Source organism: Myotis lucifugus, unplaced genomic scaffold, assembly GCF_000147115.1.
Source record: "Myotis lucifugus unplaced genomic scaffold, Myoluc2.0 scaffold_147, whole genome shotgun sequence".
Taxonomy (NCBI): Eukaryota; Metazoa; Chordata; class Mammalia; order Chiroptera; family Vespertilionidae; genus Myotis; species Myotis lucifugus.
This window is the reverse complement of record NW_005871195.1, coordinates 2,041,771-2,065,985: the sequence shown is the minus strand read 5'-3', so window position 1 is coordinate 2,065,985 and position 24,215 is coordinate 2,041,771. Positions and strand designations below refer to the sequence as shown.

General features: G+C 38.1%; 1 protein-coding gene across 1 annotated transcript in view; it reads right to left on the bottom strand.

Annotated features, from left to right (window-relative positions):
* SLIT2 (slit guidance ligand 2) overlaps positions 1-24,215 on the bottom strand; it is a 350,885-nt gene that overhangs the window by 39,799 nt on the left and 286,871 nt on the right. The window contains 3 exon segments of the mRNA XM_023759096.1: positions 10,946-11,085; positions 12,321-12,418; positions 12,570-12,694. Coding sequence (XP_023614864.1) covers positions 10,946-11,085; positions 12,321-12,418; positions 12,570-12,694 — 363 coding nt within the window.

Sequence of the window (24,215 nt, the reverse complement as noted above, 5' to 3'; positions counted from 1 at the left end):
CGAACCTATGACACGCGTGTCAGAGGTGACACGCGAACTCATTTTTTTGGTTGATTTTTCTTTGTTAAATGGCATTTAAATATATAAAATAAATATCAAAAATATAAATCTTTGTTTTACTATGGTTGCAAATATCAAAAAATTTCTATATGTGACACAGCACCAGAGTTAAGTTAGGGTTTTTCAAAATGCTGACATGCCGAGCTCAAAAGGTTCGCCATCACTGCCCTATAAGTTCCAATCTGTAATATTTAGAGAAATGAGATGCCCAATTTTTCAGTACCCTGTAGAAGTTCCGTTTAGAAACTGCCTAAATGACTTTATTGTTTTTACGTATTACTGAAAACTATGCTATATGGTCCACAAATTTATTATTACCCCTAAAGAGATTTGTTCTCTTTGTAAATTGTTTTAATCAGAGGCAACGTTTGAAGAGTTACTGGGATGGATGATTCATTGCTTTCTATCTACCAAGAGATCTGGGCAACAGCATGTCTTACCTAGGCTTACTCAGTCCACAAAGCCTGCTTATCAGAGAAGTTGGTCATACAGTCTCTGGATTAGGATTTCTGGAATTTTCTAATTCAAATCACTCTGTGTTACGTATTGATTTGCTTTACACTAATGGAGAAATAGGAAAGGGTGGATTTGAATTAATAAATATATCATCTGAATCTTTCTAAAAGTTAGACCTTTAAATTCAGGTTGGGCATGTCTGTCTACAATAAAAATAATTTCAGTTATGAGTACTATCTCACTTCTGAGATATTGTACTTCACTGTTGCTAGTTTCTGCTAATGTAGCCAGATTAATTTCTTTTTCCCTAAAACAGAAAAAAAAATTGTCAGAGTTCATTCTAAGGCTCATGGGTAATGAACGGGGTGGGGAAGGTTCCGTGGCTGACGGTGCAGCCTGTCCTTGTTCCTATTTTATATATATAAATATATATATATAATTGATATTGACAATAATGGAAAGGGAATTTATGACAGCAATCTGAATAACTGGACCAGAATTCTAGTGTTATAACTAATCTGTTATGACATTTTCAAATATACTTGGAACAAGGAAGGAAGTCTGGTTGAATTCCTGACAGAATCCCCAGGACACAGATTTTTGGAGGGTCAAACGCATCATTCTTCAATTATTTGCATTTGAGCTTTTACTTGGCTCAAGAAAAACCTGAATAAATGGTACCAGTTTACTCTATTTACATTGGCACAGCAAAGGAAGTTATCAAAAAAATTATTGAACAAAGTAAGTGAGATTTAATTTTTTAACAGTATACTACTTGAGGATAGGACCTTTATTTATAGTTATATATTTGTGCCTCTTTATTCCCATTGCATTACCTAGCAAATTATCTATCACAAAGTAGATACTTGATGGCTGCTGGAAAATATGACAGATAACACTTATTGGATTGCATCTGGAGGGAAAATATGTTTTTAAATGTTAATAAAGGTGACCCCACTGGCATGAGGGACCATGTAAGGAAACAGAGAATATAAGGAAAATGGGTAGCAGATTTGAGTTCTGACATCGGCCTGAGATGGGCAGCCTGTGGGCTCAGACACCCCTACACTCTCGTCTGCTAAATCATGACAATCCCAAGGGGAAATGGAGGGGATGAACCTGAGAATCAAGGAAGTGTGTGTGTAAGCACTTAAGTGCATGCTCAAGAAAGGTTAAGATAAATGGATCTGAATGACTCCCACTACCAAATTTTAAAAACTCCATCCAATTCCTATCAGAAATTGTACATTTCCCATTTAATTTTGTTCATTAGATTCCACATATAAGTGAAATCATATGGTACTTGTCTTTCTCTGACTGGCTTATTTTGCTTAGCATAATGCTCTCCAGGTCCATCCATGCTGTCGCAAAGGGTAAGATTTCCTTCCTTTTAAAGGCTGAGTAGTATTCCATTGTGTAAATGTACCATAGCTGCTTTATCCACTCATCTACTTATGGGCACTTGGGCTCCTTCCAAATCTTGGCTATTGTAAATACCACTGCAATGAACCCAGCATATATCCTTTCAAATCAGTGTTTTGGGTTTCTTTGGATATATTCCCAGGAGCGGAATTGCTGGGTCATAAAGCAGTTCCATTTTTAATGTTCTGAGGTAACTCCATACTGCTTCCCACAGTGGCTGCACCAATCTGCATGGCCACCAACAGTGCACGGGAGTTTCCTTTTCTCCACTTCCTCACCAGCACTTGTTTATTGATTTATTGATGATAGCCATTCTGAAAAGTGTGAGGTAATATTTCACTGTGGCTTTCCATTTGAGCTTTATTTGTGTAAAGAAAAACATTCTCACCCTATCCAGTTTGGCTCAGTGGATAGAGCGTTGGCCTGCAGACTGAAGGGTCCCAGGTTTGATTGCAGTCAAGGGCATGCACCTTGGTTGTAGGCTCCTCCCAGGCCAGGGCCCTGGTTGTGGCTTGGGCTCCTGCAGGAGGCAACCAACCCATGTGTTTCTCTCACATCGATATTTCTCTGTCTTTTCCTCTCTCTTCTGCTCTATCTGAAAACCAATGAAAAAATATCCTCAAGTGAGGATTAAAAAGAAGAAAAACATTCTGTGTCCTCTCTCAGACCTTGCAGTAGAGCAGGGAGATGGGTGAACATAGAGGGTGGACACAGATGATGGGATTCTGGGACTCATCCCAGGTCAGGTTAACTGAACTGGACTTGCATGAAAATTATCTCCATTTCCTCCTTTCTTGCTGGGCCAGGCTGGAACTATTTGTTGCAGGCTCTGCTCAAGCTTTTCACCCACATTTCATAGCACATTACCATGGGCAGATGCCCAGTCTCTAATCTTGTCAGTGCTGGTGGTAACAATTGACTTCATTTCCATTAGTAAAGGATTACTTATAAATGGCGTGACTCTATTTCTTATTTTTTTCAAAATAGCCAACATTTTCTGAAGATTCTTTTTCCATATCTGAGGCTTTCTTATTTGTGTTAACTGTCCTGAAATGTGTCCTCTCAGTCAGAAATAGTTAACTGACCTTCGCAATAGGATCAATAAACAATCCAGATCACATGCACTTCCCTGAACTTAATGAAGTCCCATTTTAGTAGAGAAATACCAAGAACTGATCCTGAGGGACTGTGAATTCCTAAAAATATGGGAGCCTCTCATGAATGTCCTCTTGGTGCCAAAATTGTGCAAAATGGGACACGTGCACAAGCAGGGCATGGCCACAGAGTAACCCTGTGAGACGGAGTTAACCATAACTCAAAATAGGAAGGCTCCAGAAAACATGCTGTAAATGTGGATATGAAAATGTTTCCAACAAGGTCAATCCTTTTATGTTCTCACTTTTGTTCTCAATGATGTAGAATGGATTGCTCCATAATGCCTGTTTACCAGAGAATTTGGTTCATTTTCATAGTCAGAAAGGGGTCTCTCTTTGCTCATGAACCGGTGGAGTAACTATATGATGCTGTTAACTTTCCTGGGATATGAGGAATGATGACTTTAGCAAAACAACTGACCTAGTCTGAACTTGCAGTGAGGACCAAAGCCAGAGATTTTGCCCGGTGGACAGGGTAATGTTTTATGCATTTTTGGATGCTTAGCACAGTGTCCTGCATAAGGTATTTTCTCAATAAATATCTCTTCAGTTTTCAAAATGGAAAAGCTTACCTCCCCAATAAATAAACAGAAAAGGAAGTATTTTTCAGTACTTCCTCATTGGAACTAAATAATGGAGCTAATTCCAACAGCTACTGAAACTGCAGACATATTTAAATCCTTTTTCAAAATAAATAAATCCAAGTTGGATTGAATAAGGCTTGGTTAAGCTAGACTGTTGTTCTGGGCTCAGTGGTCCCTGCCTATTAACTTAAGAGCAAACAGGATCATTAAAATGTTTTCTGAGGTTCAAAGGCTTTTAAGAAGGCTTTGCAAGGTTGAAAGATGAATGCAAACCACACAATATCATTAGGCTGCCAATGTATTCTCTATAGTTAAAACAGACTGCAGGTATGTCTGCAACTATATTAAATCTGCTATAAAGACCTTACACATCTCGAGGCAGAATTAATAACAGAAGGGGTCACTATTTTTAAAAGATCATGAAAATCCAAAAACATACACAAAACCTAAAAAATGCAACCAAGCCCAAGAGTTCTTCAGCATTTACTATTTCCTTCCACTTCAAAGTAGAGTAAGGGGGTGAAGAGAACCAAAGGCTTAACACCAAATAAAGCCTTTTCATCATAGTGAGCATAAAAAACAACAACAAAATAGTACTTTTTAAAAAGGCAGTGCTGAAGAATATGGGGAGAAAAATTTCCTTCACACATGTAATTTCCATTAGGTGGGATTTTCTCTACCAAAATAATCATAAGAATTCGTATGCCATCAGCAATGGCATCAGCTCATCTATGTCAATGCAGTGATGATGGTTGGAATTAAATGATGCAAAACTTTACATCAGCCATACAAGGCAGCTCTGATATCTCTTCCGGATAGACATGTAACATTTTAAAGTGTTTTCCCATCTATCCTTCCATATTATTCTGAGGTGGGATAGATGTCATTATCCCTGTTTCACAGAAAAAAAAAAGGAAAGCAAAGGAAATAAAGACTGGGAGCAGCCCCATCCTAAATATTAGGATGAGAAACCTGAGCTTCTCCCATTAGCTGGACAAATTCATCAGTATCCCAGTGATGGAAAGTAGACTCGTCATCAGGGGAATTAATGAATTAATTAGTAGATTAAATTTGCAGGCATTGATTGGATACTTCTTTTCCCTCATGTTTAGATAAAACAGACTGCTTGTCAGCACCTGAATTTTGTGGTTCCCTTTACTCTTTCCAAACGCACATCAGGGACATTATGTATGGCAAGCTGGCGAGACAGCAGAAGAAAAGCTTGTTGGGCATCATCGGTCAGTTGGGGCCATTGTGAGAAGTACCGATTCGGAGCCTGGACCGTAGCAGCAGATAAGCAGGGACTGGTCCTAGTGCAAGTCCCCCAAGTCAGAGGGCATGCCGTGGGGTCAGCGAGGTATTGGATGGACCCCTCTTTACAAGCTGTGGATCCTTGGGTAAGTGCTTTCTCATCGTTTTATACAAGTTATCGCTCCAACCCTTATTGTTCACGTCTACAGGGATTTAAACATTTTCCCTATGTCAGCTAATTCTAGAACTTTTTTATTATTATTTAAGAAAATTACCCTCATTGTCATAAAGAAATTGAAATTTCATTTCTAGTTAAGTTTGGGGTTAAAAAATAGAGAACGGTTTGACTGCTTTTAAAAGCAGATTCAGTCATCAGCAGGTTCTTGGAAAGAAAAGACATGTTTTATAAACCTAAGCATGAAATTTAGTCAACACATGAAACCACGTGGTGATTGGAAATACTATCGCACTGCCAGGCTTGCTCCTGAGAGTGCACAGAGCTACTTAAGGGCATATTCCTGTGACAGAACAATTGCTATTCTGTTTCTGAGAGACTCAGACCTTAGACACCCCCGCCCCAGACCACCACATGAGTTAGTACTTGGATAAAGGAGAGATGGTATTTGACCAAGAATGGTATTGAATGCATTAATCCACAGAGAACTGACCAGGCTATATTTTTACATTTTACAATATGAAACCTTTTTTTTTTCATGTTTGTCAACTTAATTTTGTTTGGTAAGTGACCAAACACAGTAAATCGCCCGAATGACGCAACAGAAAGAAATGAAGTCCTTAGCAAGAGGAGACAGGGTGGGCTGCTGTATAACGTACCCGCATTAGCCCTGTAATCTTCCTGCCAGTGCTTCACAGACAACTGGCACTGTCAAGACAGGCACACATGGGGCTCCTCAGAGGCTGCTGAGCCTGTACTTGGCACTTAAAGACTTTTGGCCAACAGATTGAGTCAAAGTCCAATGTTATTAAAATCATTCTGAAACTTTGAGATAAGGCTTCACAAAGGTTCCGTGGTGATTTCTCAGGCATGCCTACTGCCCTGATCATTTCTAGGACTCCCTTTCCTGGGCCCTGATGGATTTGGGGAGCCACATAGACCATATCGATGTCAATGATTGGATATGGCTCTCTTTATGTTTTAAAAATACTGCCTTGCCCGGCTGGCGTGACCCAGTGGTTGATTGTAGACCTATGAACCAGGAAGTCATGGTTTGATTCCTGGTCAGGGCATACACCTGAGTTTCAAACTCGATCCTCAGTAGGGGGCATGCAGGAGGCAGGCAATCAGTAATTCTCTATCATCATTGATGTTTCTATCTCTCCCTCTCCCTTCCTCTCTGAAATCAATAAAAATACATTAAAAAAAATACTACCTAGTACTTATGATGTACTGTAACATGAATTCAACAATGTCATTCTATAAACCAACCTCTTGGGCTTTGTCATATTTATTTCATAAAATGTTTACATAAATCTATACACCTTTCAATATTTCTCTTGTTTCAACTTACTAAAGATATTACTTTAAGGTTATTGAAAAATTCCCAGTATTGACAATACTTCTATCTATACCCTAGGTATACTAAATGATCTACATTTTTCATTATAAAAATAATTCATGTTTGTAATATCTTTTAAAGAGTAAAAGCAAACAGACAAGTAGAAAGTAGCAATTATTAGTCTTTCTTTTTCACCACCCTCTTCCCGCTTAGAGGTTTCTTTCATAGCCTTCTACAAATTGGGCAAGTGCATGTCAGCTGCCCTTTTTATAGTGCTTGGCATAGCTACCCATACATCAAGGATCTACATGACTGAATCAACATATTAATTTCAGATTTCTTCCACATTCCTTTTACCATGTACATATAATGGCATCCATATAGCTTTAACAGAAAGAGGGAAACAAATAAAAATCATAGTAGACTTAAAAGGCGACTAACCTTTTTCCACCTCATTCAGATTAGCAGCTGGCAGCGACAAAGACAGAAGAGACAAAAGACTATTTACATTGCGATACAACAGCAGAGCACAGGAAGCTAGTGTATTTATAACAGAAGGGCCCAGAGTGAGCGGGCGGGCGAGGAGAAGTGAGGCTTGGATTCCTTACCTACAGCCAGCCAAGCACACAAACAGGGGGGACAAGAGGCGATAGGCAAACGCCATCACAGGGAGCCAGGGATCTGCGTCTCAACCAGGTCACTTAACCAGCCTCACTTTTTAACACGTGCACGTCATGGTTAGTGGTTGGGCATGGGAGGTTAGGAAAACAAAGAGATAAGGGTACAACGTGGAAAGATTAAAATGGTCTCAATGTTTTCCGCATCTTTACATGCCCAACTGGTATGGAAACGTTCGTGTACAGAATTTGGGTAATCCTGTAAAGTGACATCCTGGGTTACAGTGTGATCAATTGTGTGTCATCTTTGCATGTGGTTCCATGAAAGTAGGGTTGATTAAGAAACATAGTCTTGACAGAGCAGATCCAGGGTCTGACTCTCGGGAAACATGCAAAAACACATTTTCCAAGTCAACACCTAAATTCATACCAGAGTTTAAGACAGGGTGCCAAGTTCTCAACATGGCAGGGGTGCCATGTTTATAATTTTCATTTTTGTAAGTTTTGAGCTTATGTAATTGCAGGGATTCCTTGAAAATTCACCTTCAAGAAATGCCTTGGTTTTAGAAAGGATACAACAATGATTGTAAAAAATAAAAGAATAAAAAAACAATTTCTCAAGCTAAAATTAAAACCCTAGAGTAAATTTTAAAATTATTTGCTTATCAATTTCTGAGTCTGACTTGCTCCATTCTTGGTGTATTTTAATTTAAAATAATACTGAATCAAACTTTTCCAAAATTAACTATGCTCAATCCTTAGTGTAGTGGTTTCAATTTAGAATCATATGGGATTAAATTTTTCAAAAATTAACCTGTTTGAAGAATTAGCCATCAACAACCATCTATTATACAACTGGAACAGATAATGGACTGAATTAAGTAGGAAAGAACAGTTTTGATAACTGGGGGAGGGGGAGGGTATAATAAGTTTTAGATAATATAAAATCAATATTGACCCTTAAAATGTATGTTGTTAATCCCTGAAGCAGAAAAAAGCAGATAGTTTTGTCCTCTGATAAATCAATAGCTATTTACTATAATGTGCTGGTTACACAGGCTTAAATAAATTTAATAAACTTCCCAATGGTGGTTCATTTTATTTTTGATATTTGTAGTCGTGTTTTATAGCCTGCCCATCACATCGAGATTTCTCCATCAAACTGCTTTCAGATCTCTGCATTTTCTCCATTAGCAACAGTATGTCCAGTCTGACTCTTGCCACGGATGCCAAATGTAAAGCCTTCCCCCATAATAATTTATGAGCTTTTTCCATGAAGTTTTATTTGTTCCAACTAAAGAGTTCACGTTCCCATCCATGCCTTTGGGGCATCGAGTGAAAAATCTTCAAACAGAAAGCAACTTGTGACTTGAATGATTTTTAAACAATGACAACATTATTATATTCCCTGAGCATAGCAGGGTTTCTGTTCCCAGATCTCATGCTCATTAATCAGACTCCAAACTTACATCTAAAACAATACAGCCGCATTATACGAACATTCCTCCCTAACTGCGGACTTGGATGAAGCAGGGTATAAAACTCCGGAGCCCGATTTATATTTTCCTATAATTAAAGGCCACTATGTGCCACTAACTTCAAAATCTGCAGATGGTTGTTTGATATTTTGCAAATGAGCTCATCTCACATATGGACAAAAATGCTATAGTGAATAGATGAGCTACAAAAGGCCTCATTGAGATATTTGCTCTAATGCCAAGTCATCAAACTCTTTACTGCCCACAAGACTCAGCCCAAAGTCAGAGTGGTAATATCTCCATGCTATTAAGTTTCTATTGAGCTCAGTATTTTTGTTTATACTTTGCCAAAATTCAGGCAAACTGATATCTGTAATAGCTGTGCTTAAAAAGACTCAGCGAGTCTCAGGAGAACCAAACGGCTCTTGACAGATAGTCCTGGCAGATTCCCACGTGATAGCTTTAATAGATGTCACATTTTGGCGAAACAGTGGTTTTGCTAAGTTTTGGGTTTTTTCTTTTTATGTTTCAGAGAAACAGATCTGGCACAGAGAGATGAGGCTTCATAATATTTTTCAGAGGAAGCAGCACTGAACGGAGTCACTTTGGGCGGAGATAACATGTGGGCCAGAGGACCAGGTGTAGGGAGGGAGGTTGGAACATGGAGGTTGAGAAGATAAACAGACTCAAAAGAAACAGATAAAGAAGAAGGTACAGCAGATCTCAAGCCAAAGCAGGGGAACCCCTCCAAACCAACTCAGAAGAATCTGCCACCTTCTGTAATTGATCATGAAAAAAAAAATAGGCACGTGAGAATCCAAAGACCGCAGTGCTCTCAAGCCTGGGTTGTCAACACAAGGGGGATATTGACCAATTCCTGGTTGCTGGGCTCTGGATCTCATTAGCTGGCCAAGGTGCGTTTGAAGTGCTTTGGTCCAATTTCTCCTGGCCAGAGTATACTGGTTTAAAAAGGCCTCAAAGATTACGTGAATTAAACTCTTTCTGTGATGATGATAGAGCAATGGCAGAAAAAGAAAACGATTCTATCTAGGTAACAGATTTTAGTGCAGACATTGGGCTTTATATACAGGTCTGAATGAGACTATGCAATACAACTCAATTCTCAGGGGAGCCCCCAGGGCTTCAGTGCATGCCGAATACACTTGCTCTCCTTCACTAATTCAAAATATCAAAGAACACTCCAATTCTGCCCTCTAAGGAGCCCAAGGGCTACATATATGTAACAGAGAAATTGGTGGCTATAACATGTTCAATGTTCTACTGTAACTAAGTATATTACTTTATATGGCATTGGGTGCTTCACTGGTATAAAAAAAATCCAACCATGAGAAGGCAGCTTCAGAGGCACTCAGACAGATCTGGGTTGTCAAAACAACACCCTATTATTCTATCTCGCATTTTCCCATCAAGAAAGGTACTTAGTGAAATGCAGAGTTGGGGCATGCCATAAACGCTTAAATGTCCATGCTTTCCTAATAAATCCTGGGACAGTTAGTCATACGATGTGACTTCATCTTTCATGTTTGGAGATGCTGACCTTAGGCATCTACATAGTTACTTCACCCTCTGATATTAACTATGTATTACATCATGTGGAAATACATGCAGCTAATGAAACGTACTCAGCCAAATGAAAATGGTAACTTCAAAGAGAGTGACAGAATTTACTGCTCCACTTTTTCTTACAAGTGAAATGCATGACATTCTCTCAGTGGTTTATTAAGAAAACAAGATTGTAATTGTGACGTTTCTTCTTCATAGCCACAAAACTACATCAAAATAGATATTCTGACATAATAGCCACGTTATAAACTTGATGTTGACTTTACAGCCAATTGGCTTATCCAGGGAAGAAGTGAGGTAGGTTGAACAGTCTTATGAGATTTATCGTCTCAAGAAACAAAACGTCAGAAAGAAGGTGACAGTCTCATAAGATTATTCAAAGTGCTCAACATTTTTATATTTGTATTTTATTTTGAAGAACATGAGTTATTAGATGAAAGCACTCATTGGTGAAGAAGCAAGTATGGATACAATCTAAAATGCTTAATTATGTTTTGACTATATTAAAAAATGCCCCTTTTTACCTGTGTTGGTTAGCACAGGAAAAATGCTTTGCGTGTGATACCATTCAATTGTGAGACTAATAGGTTCAGTATGTAACTCCTGGTTTTGCTGGATAGCAATAACATGATAGATCACTGAGCTAGGCGGGTCTTTCATTGGGTTGGCTGAAACCATTGTTGACTCTGGCTGTTATTTACATTACCTCTAATTTCCCAAACACCTACCAGTTACTGAATAATGCAATGGTTTACTAAACACATGCAGCAAGATTCCCATGATGCATTCAGATACATGGACCGATGGCTGAGCACTTCCTACCTGTGTACTCAGGTGGGCAAAGGCATGTGTAGTTGTTAATCCCATCAACGCAAGTAGAATTATTTTCACAGTCATTATCCTCACAGTCATCAATATTGATTTCACAGTGTTCTCCTTCAAATCCATCAGCACAAATACACCTGAACACCAAAGGGGGGAAAAGTAAAAATAATGATAATAACAACTCTGCATTTAAAAAAACGTGTGGTCTACATATTGAAAGATACTAAATACACTTTTCAATTACAGAACTTTTAACTACAAAAAAATGATTTTTAAATGACATGTTGTAAGCATTCATTTAAGGTAATATCCTGCAAATCAGAAACAATTCGAAAAAAATGAATGCTGGCTGGAAATGGCCCTGTAAGTCAATAAATCCAATATATCTGCAGATCTACAACACAAGCAAAGTTTATTTTAATCTCAAGTTGTGCTCTAATAAAATAATCAATACTTCTTTGCTCACAAGTGACGAGGAACTGGTTCTGATTTTTTAAAAAATGACAACACCTACTACCTTATGTATAATGTTCTTGATGTCTCAAAACAAAACAAAAAGGGAATTTGAAAAACAAATTTTGTCTTCCTTGCAATTATAAAATGTGAATGTTCTCTTTATGTCTCAACAAATGCAATTTTTTTCCATTGGCATAAAACTCTGTACATTTTATCTTGCTAGATATCAGAATAATCTTTGAAAAACCTTGATGAAAAAGAGACATTTTCATAACAGAATGCAGAAATGAAGCCTATTTATTATAAAAAGTGATATTCCTAACAAGCTTTAGTAGTACATTAGCATTCTTATGCAAAATTATTAGTGTCATCATAAGAACTCTATTTCATAATTCATGAAGTACATTTGAGGTAATTGTACTGTATGATTAAATAATTCCAGATTAAAAATGTTCACAGCATGGTTGTGTTCTTATATTGGGGGTTGGAAATGAATCATTAATTTTCTGTTTCAGTGGGACCTACATCTTTTCATTACACACTGTCTTTAAAGCAATACACACAGCAACAAATGAATATATAACTTTCAGTAGGAGACTAGTTGGCTATTGATTAGCATAATGTAGCCACTCCATTGTCTTGATCTAATCTAACTTGATTAATCATAATGTGTGCATGTACATGTTTTACAATTTCTGGATTTTGTAGCTGCCTGAGCTGAAAATACTGAAACACCTCTATTTGTTTTTATGTTGCAATATCTTAGAGAGGGACTCACACATGTTGTTCTTGTGAATTGATTCCTGGCATTCATTTTAAAATAACGTTCCCAGATTTGAAAAGAAGAATGTGTGTTTTCTTAGTTATTCTTGCTCCAATACTTCAGACACAGATCACAGACTAATGAATGACCTACCAGAATCCATCTTTGTCACCTTCTTTTAAGTGGCAAGTTCCTCCATGTTTACATGGGTTACTGATACATGCATGAATTGGGACATCGCAGTCTTGCCCCTGGAGAAGGAATGGCCAAGCAGAGTTGGGTGTAAATAAAGTAGTTGTTAGCATAATAAAATAAGGTAGTTGACAGCACACTAAAATGAGGCAGGCCCAGCCATGAGAGCTAGGCTTTCAGATCATGGCTCCTATGACAGCTTCGACTCACCTTGAAACCATATGGACAGGTACAGCGATAAAAGTCAACTGGATCATTGTTACAGGTGCCATCATTTTTGCATGGATTTGATAAGCAAGGATTACACTTAGCTAAAATAGTCACATCCACAGGACCTAAAAAGTAAGTGAAAATTATGAGAAACTGGTGCTTTCTATTTTTAGATCACTTAGGATTATTTTAATGCTTTAATGTAACAGTATATTTTGTATAAAAGTTATCAGTCACATATCTGTATATAAGTCTCTTCCATGACAAAACCAGAAATCAGCATCATCATATTATGTGCAAGAATGCAACAGGAGGCCTTTTCATTGAGGGATGGTGAGACTCCCCAACATCAGAGTGGGACTCTGGGCTTTGATTTAGGTGGTTAGTACCTGATGTTAATCATGCTAATGTTACAGGGTCATCCCTTCACCAGGCAACTAGCTTCAGTAGTTGAGCTCCATGGCCACTGCCTGTATCTTAATTTCAGCCAGCTGCCATGGAAATACATGTCACCCATCCCAAAGAGGACTGTGTGTGTATCTGTGTGTGCATGTACATTGGGAGATGGGTGGGTGAGTTTTATGAATAAGTAAAAACTCATCAGTTAAAACATAAATTCCTCAACTAAACATGAAATATTATGCACCTGCCCTGATAACATTAGTTCAGTAGTATTATTTTTATACAGGAGATACAAAAAAACAAAAAAGCAAAAACACACCATGTTTATGCACATGGGAATAAACCAAACACACGATCTCCTTCTGTATCATCCTCACCCAGAAGGATTTCCCAATGAAACGATCTCTACTTGGTATCCCACTTTTTGGAAAATATATATTTTTAAAAAAACTCATGATCCCTAAAAAGTTTGGATTCAAAGCAGATTCAGTTGCAGCCCTTTTCCTTTGGTGGCACATATTTATCCCATAAATGGCTAACAGGGTAGAACTTGCACTGTCCTCACTTAAATTACCTTCCACCAATGCTGCTTTGCACTGGTGGTGAGACCTCACTAGATGGTCTCTTGGCAACTGTCAGATGAGGACATTCTATCAAGGTGAAATCTTTATATATAAAACTAGAGGCCTGATGCATGAAATTCGTGCAAGAGGCTCGGCCCTTGCAGCCCCGGCTCCATCTGGAAGCTCATCTGGATGGTTGTTCTGCTGTTTGGTCTAATTAGCATGTTAGCTCTTTATTATATAGGATACAAATATTTTAATCATGTCTCCGCTATCACTGGTCTCTCTAAAAGACTTTATCCTCATTGAAACAACAGCAACAATCTCAATCACATGTTTGATCACATGTCCTTTTTAGCAATGTTATTTGAGTGGATTGCACAGCATGCTCCCTTTTACTGTCACTGCTCTTACCTTCCAAGGAACCTCACCCCAAACAGTTGTATGGCTTCTGCTCATATAAAGTACCTTTCATCATATTTCTCTACCAATCAGAGTTCATGTTTGTGAGTTTTTAGTCTACCAACAAAAACTCATGTATGAAAGAGAATATGGGCATGAAAACTGCATATCTTTTTTTTTCTTTAAATATATCTTTATTGAGTTCAGGGAGAGGGAGAGAAACATCAATGACAAGAGAGAATCATTGATTGGCTGCTTCCTGCACACCTCCTACTAGGGATTGAACCTGCAACCTGGGCATGTGCCCTGACTTGGAATCGAACCATGACTTCCTGGTTCATGGGTCCATGCCCAACCATTGAGTCACACCAGCCAGGCAAAACTTCATATCTTAATAGCATTCTCTCACCCTAGGAAGTGCCAGCCAAGCACGTATAATGGTTTTTGAAGTAAAATAAAAAACAGAATAGTCCTCTGCATTATTCAACTTTTCTATTAATAAGAAGCTTGAAATATAGAGATTCCTCTTCCTATTTAACCATTTGAAATGCATGACAGATCTGGGGATGGTGGTGTTAACAGGAAGGGGTATTGCTCGCTTCTAGTGACACCTCAGCCATTAAGGGAGGCCTTGCCAATGGCCCCTTCACTTTTTCTTGGAAACCAGAATAACTAATGCAGCCTCTATATCAAATTGCAGCTGGGAAATTTCTGGGATTAACACTGAAGTGATCTTTATAGAAATTCAATTTCTCACCCCTCCCAACTTATTTATCAATTAAGGACAAAACTTTAGCTAGTCATTTAAAGCAGAAAGTTAAATTAATGAAATACTCCACAATAAATGACTTTGTATTTGCTAAAGTTATCACACTTAGAATCAGCGATAGGAAAGGAAACAGCTAACTGGTAATGGATTCCTTAGCTAGGCCAGAAGGAAAAAGAATCTAATCTTGAACAAAGGCATTGGATAAAGCAGCTAAGACTGCATCCGGCAAAACGGCATGTCAGCAAATGCTAGGACTGGACACGTTCGTCTGGCCACTTCCCAAGACCTTGAGAAAAATTGTCTTTTTGTCTATTTCTGTGCTTTCAACCTTGTAAGGCTGTGGTTGAATAGAGGAGTTCAGGGTTGACAGTTTCTAAGTTTATTTTATGGAATCTGACATTCTTAAAAATTATGTTTGATTATTTAAGTGAGACACTAAAGAGAGGAAAAACTGGATACGTGGATACATTTTGAAGAATTCAATAGAGTATGCAGGTGACAAAATTGCCAGGCTGACATAGTCCCTGTCGAGTTTAACACAAGGTCAAGATTCATTTAATAAATACCCACTGAACAGTATCGTATTAATACGTACAATATAAGTTCACTGCATTGGTTTCTGATATAGCTAATCCTGCTTAATTATTTTCTACCTGAAAATTCTTACTGGAATACAAGGGAGATCATTGTCCCCTAGTATATGTTCAGCTTAGCTAAAGGAATAAAAATAATCAGCTTTACCACATACACAGGCCTCTTCTGACACTTTCTTAAACCCATGAACTGTTTTGGTGACATCAAGGTGGGGAAAATAGCAAAACACTGAGTTCTAACTCTCTCAGGTTGGAAAGTTGCTACTATTTGCTTCTCCTTTTAAAAATACTTCTTTGAAAGTCAGCTCTTACTGATAATTTCTTATTTCTAGTACTCAAGTCTGAGTAAAGGGTAATTCAAAAGCTGTTTGTAACTTATATAAATTCCAAATAGCAGCATCCTCTGGTATGCCCAAATACTTTAACTTCCTTTCTACTTTATTTAGACTGGAATTCCACCTAACTAAACATCCTTCTTATGCTGTGACTTATACATTTACATGGTTTATCTAAACCTTATTTCTCTGTTCTAATCCCTTGGAACTACAGTTGACCCTTGAATGATTCAGGGGTCAGGGGCACTGAACCCAAAGCAGCTGAACATCTGCATGTAACTCTTGATTCCCCCAAAAGGTGTCTCTCAGTAACCATGGGGATTGTTCCAGAACCTCCAGTGGATGTCAAAATGCTCAGTCCCCTATATAAAATATGCGCAGGTCAATGAGCACAGTCTACCCTCAGACTCCCAATTGCAGACAGAAAGCACTACAGGTATTTACTGAAAAACACACACAACAACAACAAAACACACACAAAACAAAGAAACAAACAAAACAAAAAAACTCATGTATAAGTGGACCCTTGCAGCTCAAACTCATGTTTTTCAAGTGGCAACTATGCCTTGTATCTGGTTTTCTCCTCTCATTCATTTTCCTACCCATGTCTTGCTTCTTTTATAAGACCATCTTTTATCTCCTGTTTGTCTTCAATTTATGATTGATTTTCTGCCCAGGACACTTTCTAGGAGATCCTCTCCTGTAAAGCTCTTATTCAAGGGGAATGACATCTTTAATCTGCTTCCATAATAAGATGGTATCAAAGTTAAAGGAAGGCGCTAAAAAAAGTCATAATGAAATAGTGAAGAATTTGCACAGCTCTCTAGAAGCAAACCAACACTTGCAGGATTTTACAAATTTGATTAGTCTCAGGTGAAAAGAAGGGGCCCAAGGAACAGGAAATAGAAAAGCCTTTTAGCATAACGCATAGTAACGGACAGAAAATCGGAAGTCTATCAACCCAAGTTAGTAACCTAAATTTGTCTCTTAAACGTGTAAAGTTAGAATGTTGGCAGCCATTACAATGGGTGGTTTTCAGCATTAAATGAGATGCTAATGAAAGTTTGAGTACACACTACAGTGAGAGCCAGCACAGAAGCCTCAGTGAGTTCTGACCCTCCTCCCCAGACTCCAAATAATTGGGTGATGGGGGGGACATGTGTGGTTTACTGAAAAGGAGACACACAGTCTTCCTCTGCTTGTTTACCAAAATTTAACACAGACACTGGAAAATTAGAGCTTGCCATTCATTCATTCATCACAAGTTCACTGAGTACCTTTTGTCTATGTCAGGAGCTGCTCAAATTTGGACAAACTGTAAGGGCTATTATTATCAAAACCCTGGGGGAATGGAAGTGGGTGCCAAGAGATAATTATTCATTGAACAACAACACTCAGAGTTGATAATTTTACATTTTTAAGACTGCAAGTTTGATTTGTAAATTCGGTATGGACAGCCACCAGAAATAACAGTGCAACACAGAAAAAGGAGAGGTTCTCTTTAAGGAATGACAGCTTGCTGCAATATAACTTTGCAATTTTCATTCTTTCCTTGTTCCCAAAGTTAACTGGTTACAGGAATTGTTAAGCCCTAAATGGTTTGGCTCAGTGGATAGAGCGTCGACCTGCGGACTCAAGGATCCCGGGTTCGATTCCGGTCAAGGGTATGTACCTTGGTTGCGGGCACATACCCAGTAGGGAGTGTGCAGAAGGCAGCTGATCAATGTTTCTCTCTCATCGATGTCTAATTCTCTATCCCTCTCCCTTCACCTCTGTAAAATATCAATAAAATATATATATTTTTAAAAATTGTTAAATTAGTTCCAAAACATTAGCCCTCTTAATATGTGTGTTATAGAGGAGAAAACAAATCTAGCTCCAAGGATACAGGATTTACTAATGTCACTGAAATGAAAGAGGCTAGTCTAAGGACTGATTTAAGACTTGGACTTGATTTAAGAGAGCCTTCCAGCATCAGCTATCTGGACTGGAGGTGTGTTTAGCTTAATAATTCAAAGGGAAATGAAAAGAAAGTTTGGTTAACAATTTGTCTTTGTCAGTTACTTTAATCTTTAATGGAAGAACTGCCGGACCTCAAATCCATTAAAGCTTGTAGGCAGCCTTGCTTACTTGACTCAAATCATGAGCTGCGCACCTGACACCAATACTGCCACCCACTGAGAATTGTATCTCACTTTGATTTATGGCTGAAAACTCCAGACACAAATTTCTAGCTATATCCCAGAGCCTGCCTTCATTCTGGTATTCCTTGGAAACATGAGTCAAATAACAAAATCGTCCAGCACTACACTTGTAAGAAGGCTAAGGTATGTCAAAGACGACTAAAAATAAAATGTAGGGGGTATTTGAGGTTGGGCACAATTTAATAAGAGGTTTTCATTTAAAACCAAATACTCTGCACTCCACTTGCTGTTACATTATTACATTTCTTAAGCATGAATACCAATCACATATTTTAAAATTCCATCATTAAGTCATTCAATTATCAGATATTCATTGAGGATCTATTGTGTGCAGGATACTATGCTAAGTTTTGGGAATTCAAAGCCAAGTGAAATAGTTGAATTTTTAAAGACATATTTGTATCAACTACAGAATGCAGCTGTATGAGGATGTGGGTAATGGAAATGTATGTTTTGGAATATGTTTTAAGTTTCTTCAAGCTATCAAGGGGAGTAATTCACTAAATGTGTGAGAATATGAATCTGAAGTTCAAAAGAAAAGTTATGACTAGATATTTGAAGCCATGAGGTTGAGATCAATTAATTTAATAAGTCTAAGGAGAGGACCCCACGTGTGTTAATATTAAAGAGTGGTGAAAAAACAAGAGTGGTAAGAGGAGTCAGCACAGGAATAAAGGCAAAGAGAATGTGCAAGAAAGAGTTGTGGCAACAACTATCTAAGACGAAAAGAGAGCAAATGAAAGTAACTAAAGAAGCCATGGAAATAGTCAAGATGGAAGTCGCTGGTATCTCTATAGTTTTATTGGAGGGGTGGGGACGGTCATGAGATAATAGGTGGTTAAAATCCCATAAATCTGCATAAAAATCCCATAAATGGTTAAAAAACAAAGGCTGGGTATTACACTCCTGGAATCACCTGGCTTGGCCATTTGCTACATACACATGCAACCTTAGGCCAGTAAATGAATTTCTTGAGTTACATTTAAATGGAAAATATCAATAATTATTTTATGGAATTACTGCATTAGAGAGAATGTGAATGTATTCATTTAAGAAAAAATACTAATCATTGGTTCTCATCACTTATGAAAATAAATGTCTGCTAAAATCTTCTAGTGTTTTAAAATCTAAAATGTATAATAAAAATAGTCCTTGTTTATTTTTTAGTCTGTAAAGGTATTTGTTTTATTACAATTTATTTTTATACACACACATATGTGATCAAGGGGAGTAATTCACTAAATGTGTGAGAATATGAATCTGAAATTATAAGAAAAGTCATGACTAGATATTTGAAGCCATGAGGTTTAGATCAATTAATTTAATAAGGCTAAGGAGAGGACTTCACTCGTGTTAATATTAAAGAGTGGTGAAAAAACAAGAGTGGTAAGAGGAGTCAGCATAGGAATAAAAGTGTGTGTGTGTGTGTGTGTGTGTGTGTGTGTGTGTATTGCTGATAGTATTACAGATGTTCCCCATTCCCCTTTTACTCCCCTCCCTTATTTGTTTTTTAAAGATGGTGTTTTTGGCAAATAACTAGTACACACCTGAATATTTCTTTAGCAAGTGAGAAAATCATAATTCTGCGAACGTAAGGTTATTTCAAAATTATAACTATGTGCTAGTAGTGCCAATAAAAAACATAAAAAGTGACAAAGTTCTAAAGATACTTAAAAATGATATACTGAGTTTTTAATATTTCTAATTTCGGCTAAATTATTTAATTGCCTTCATACTTTATTTCAATCACAATGATAGCAACTAATAATTTTGAGACATAAAAGACCTCCAGTTTGTTAAAAACTCCCCCCGAAAAGAAGATGCTGTCCTTGCTGAGAAAAACAACAATATTACAATGTAATATTGCTGGAAGATACAGAATTTCCCCCAGGAATTCCAGAATCTAGAAGATTCTTAACATATAAAATTAGAGGAAGAGACAACCACGTGGTGGTAAAATGTCGAACATCATGGGATACAAAAGAGCCTCAAGTTTTCTTGACCCTTTAGCTGACCTTTACTAAGAGAGGAACTTTGACACCATATCTCTGTCTCTTTACTTGAGCTCATGGCTATCAGACAGAGCCCATTGGGCCTTTCCCTCTCATCTCACTCTGTTCCACTTGACTCAGAGTCTCCCGATAGCCTGATAGGTCTGGTGGTGGTATCAGTTATAGTTCCATAATTGTTTTGCTTGAATATATAACATTAATATCATATGTACATACATATACATATATATATACATATACATATACATACACACACATATATTTTTTTTCCTATCACCAAATTTCCATATTGTTTTGGAATTATCTATTTAAATAGATCCATTGGTAAACTCTAAGCTCCATGAGGGCAGAGTTTCTTCTCTGTTTTACTTCTTGTATTCTTAACACCTTAGAACTATCTATGCCTGGTACATAACAGGAACTCAAATAATATTTGTTGAATGAAAAAAGGAACATATCATTCATTTGCATTAGATTCTTCACTCGTTAGCACACTCAAGGGTTTAATAAATGTATGTCACATTAAACATGAACTGTTTAGTTGTCTGTGTAGCTAAATCTTCCTGAACCAAGAGCAATACAGGTGATATTAGACATTAAAATATTTTACATCCCATGCTGACTTTCTCAATGAAAACCCGGGGAGGGCAAAAACCTCGGCCTTATTGTGAACTGCTTAATCATTCTAATTTCCTCTGTTATCTGAAAGATGAGAGCAGGACCTCTGGGTTACAAAAACAAGTCATATCCATCTGTTTCCCACTCAAGAATGTTTTACAGGGTATTAATTCAATATGCTCTGATCATCTATTTTATCTCATTAGTTTCTTCCATTGTTTTTAATTTTAAAACTTTATTTAAAAAGGGAACTTGATAATATCCATGGACTCACGAGTTTGCTCTGCTGAAACTATGAGATTATACCATAAATAAAATACTCTGAAAATGTAGTATAAAAATTGTTGTGAAAAAATTAATTACTCAAGATAATAGCCCAGTCTTTCCTAGCAGAGGAAACTCCTAAATTATATTTAATTATAGCTATGTAAACATGTCTTCAAATAAAGAATATTCCTCTTTTTGCTGTAATTTAAATTACATATTTACAAACCTTAATAGGAGGAGTGTGTACTTACATGTTTTCATGAATAAAATAAAACACATTAAACTGGCATAACTACAGGAAAAATTTCATTAAAATATAAACAATTCAAATTATAAAATACTTAAGGAGCATCATTTTATCGCTTTTAAGCACTCAGATTTCCTACACTGAATTATTCTAATTGAAAATTAGGACACTTTGCCTCCTACCAATCCATTTATTTATGTTAATATGTATAGCAGCATGTGAGTGATTCAAACTTTCATTTTCTCAATAGTGGGGGGGGAGGGCATCTTATTTATAGTGATAATTTGTTTTGAAAATATTTTTACTGAAAATTAGGACATCAACTTCAGCGGCAAGCTCTGCAGTCAGACAGGGCTCCAGTCTGGCTCCTTTACTCAGCAGCTGAGTGATTTTTAATTAAATCATCTCCCTACATTGCAGTATTTTATTCTCTCAAATGTGGAAATAATTGTACCTACTATAGGAATGATGTGAAAATTTAGAGATACATAGCTACATAAAATTCTCAGCACAATGCAAACTGCTCTGTACAAACTGGATTTCGTTGTTGTTGTCACTGTTGTTATTTTTAGTAGTCGTGGCAGTATGGGCAGAGATCCAATCTGAAATGTTATAAATGTTGAACTAGCCCAGAACCTTAATTATATTCAGGTATAGCAAAAGTGAGTACATCCTGAAGTCTGCTAAATGCGATTATGCTGTATTTGTTGACTTCCGAATGCCTACACTGCTGGCCAACTGGTGCACACCCATGGAGTTTGCTGTCCAGCTTAGGGTAGCACCTTGAACATTATAGAATCCGTTAATTTGATAGCTCAGTGAATATTAAACTAAACTGCCACAGTCCCGCTGAGAAGCCTAAGCCCTTAAATCATCTTTCAATTAACCAGTCTCAGCTCAACCGTTTCCTGGAGGCCCTGGAACCCCTCCAGCACTTGGCTCCTGCTCAGCTCTGCTCCTGCAGCTCTGCCCAGGAGCACCACCGTCCCACACTGGCCTGCTTCTCCACACAGCTGGCTTAGACACACCTGCACACTCACCCTTCAGGGCCACCTGCCTCTGAGCCCTTGGAGCAATTCTTCTACCCAATATGGTAGCCACTAGCCACATGTGGCGATTTACATTCACATTTAAATTACATAAAATTTAAAATGCACTTCCTCAGTTGCACTCGCCACATTATGTGCCCAACAACCACTATGGCTAGTGGCTACCACACAGGATGTTGCAGACATAGTATATTTCCATCACTGCACAAAGTTCCATCAGGCAGATAGGCCAGTATCCCCTCCCGCACATTTCCATTCACAGGACAGTAAGTACCTGAGACTCTATAGTCACTAACCAAATGAACAAAAAAGGTAAGTCAGATAAATCTTGATTTAAACAGACGTGTATGTACGTATGTATATATGTATACATGTATGTGTTTGGATTTGAGAACATTTAATCAATTAATGGGAACCAGGATGCTCTAAGGATGGAATAATAAATATGTAGCTTTTCTCAAATTTGTGTTACCATGACTTTTTTGTTTTCCTGAAAAATATCTCTGGCAAACTCTAAACTTTAAGAAATATAGAGAAACACCAGCATTTTTCAAAATAGAGTACATGTATCCTTGAGCACAGAGAAGTGTAATAGAATCAATCTGCAGTTTCTCAACTTCCCCCACACAATCTTTCTGAAACCATTCTGCCCAGTCACGTTCCTAAGAATAAGAGTTATGCCAGTTTCCCTTTCCCTTTGGCAATCATCTCCACTTTACAAAGGACAGGGTACCTCTCAGCCCACCAGGAATCTGCCACAGGGCACTGCCCAAGGAAACGGAGTCACCAAAGAACAATGTAAAATACTGCAAAGGCTCTTGCAGTCAATGCACATAATCTCAGAGAGTCATTTCCAATAACATTCTACTGTTAATAACAATATTAAAATACGGGTAAATAATTATGCTGTCCCAATCAATGGTGTCCCAATCAATGGCTCGAGTATTAATGGAAATAATTCAGTTAAAATAAAAAAACTTAAAAACTCACAGATTTTTGGTGGCAGGAGACTTTTTAAAATTTTAATTATATATACTTTTTTTGTAACAAAGAACAATATAATTCTCTAAGGTATTGGAAATAGAAGGTCAAGGAGAAAAATGTAAGTTCAAGGAAAAAGAAAAAAGAAGAATCTTGTTTTTGTCTTTTTAAAAAAATATATTTTTATTGATTTCAGAGAAAAAGGGAGAGGGAGATAGATAGAAACATTAATGATGAGAGAGAATCATTGATCAGCTACCTCCTGCAAACCCATAACCTGGGCATGTGCCCTTGACCAGAATTGAACCTGGGACCCTTCAGCCAATACTCTATCCACTGAACCAAACCTGCAAGGGCTTGTTTTTTGTTTTTTAAAATGAGCTATTACGAGAAAGAAAAATGGCGGAGGCTTAGACGGACGTGTTGGTGCTTTGTCCCGGACCAGATGGGGGCGAGCAGCTGAAACGGGTAACAATCAGCCCGATCAAGCTGGGGAGGTTCAGCTGAGAGACAGTCTGCAGCCAGGAAAGACAGAAAACTCCTAAAAAATGCGGATGGTTGGAGATTGAGGCTGAAACCTCCCTCTGGGCGCCAGCGCAGCGGCGGGACCGCGCCATCTCAGGCAGCGTTCACCGGCATCCAGAGATCGGCTACTAGCCCGGCGGCTACTGACCCGGAGGCAGCGATTAGCAAACAGCGCGACTGCAAGAGCCAAGGGGAGACCTGCACCCCTCCACGGAAAGGTTGGACTTGCCTCGAAGATTCAAGCAACAGCGGCCTCCTGATCTCCACACGCTCTGCCTGGGGAACAGTTGCTGCGTCTGAAGCCTCCCTCCACCAGCCAGAAGAGCCACCACAACTGTGAACAGCACCCATCAGAGGCCCTGCTATCAACAGAGGAGCCGCTGCTACCACAACCGCCCAAGGAGCAACCACAGACCAAGGAGCCACTGCCACCCAGGGAGCAGCCACTGCCACCCAGGGTCCAGCCACTGAACGATTCAACAACTAGTAATGTCAGTGAGATCAAACATGGGTAGACAAAGAAACCCCCAAAGGAAAGAAAAGGAGGACTCGTCCAGAAAAGCAGCTAAGTGAGACAGAGATATGCAACATGACGAAAAAAGAATTCAGAATAAAGGTCTCTAGAGTACATGCACCGGATGTTCCAGGAAGCAAGAAGAAACAGATGAAAAACTCAACT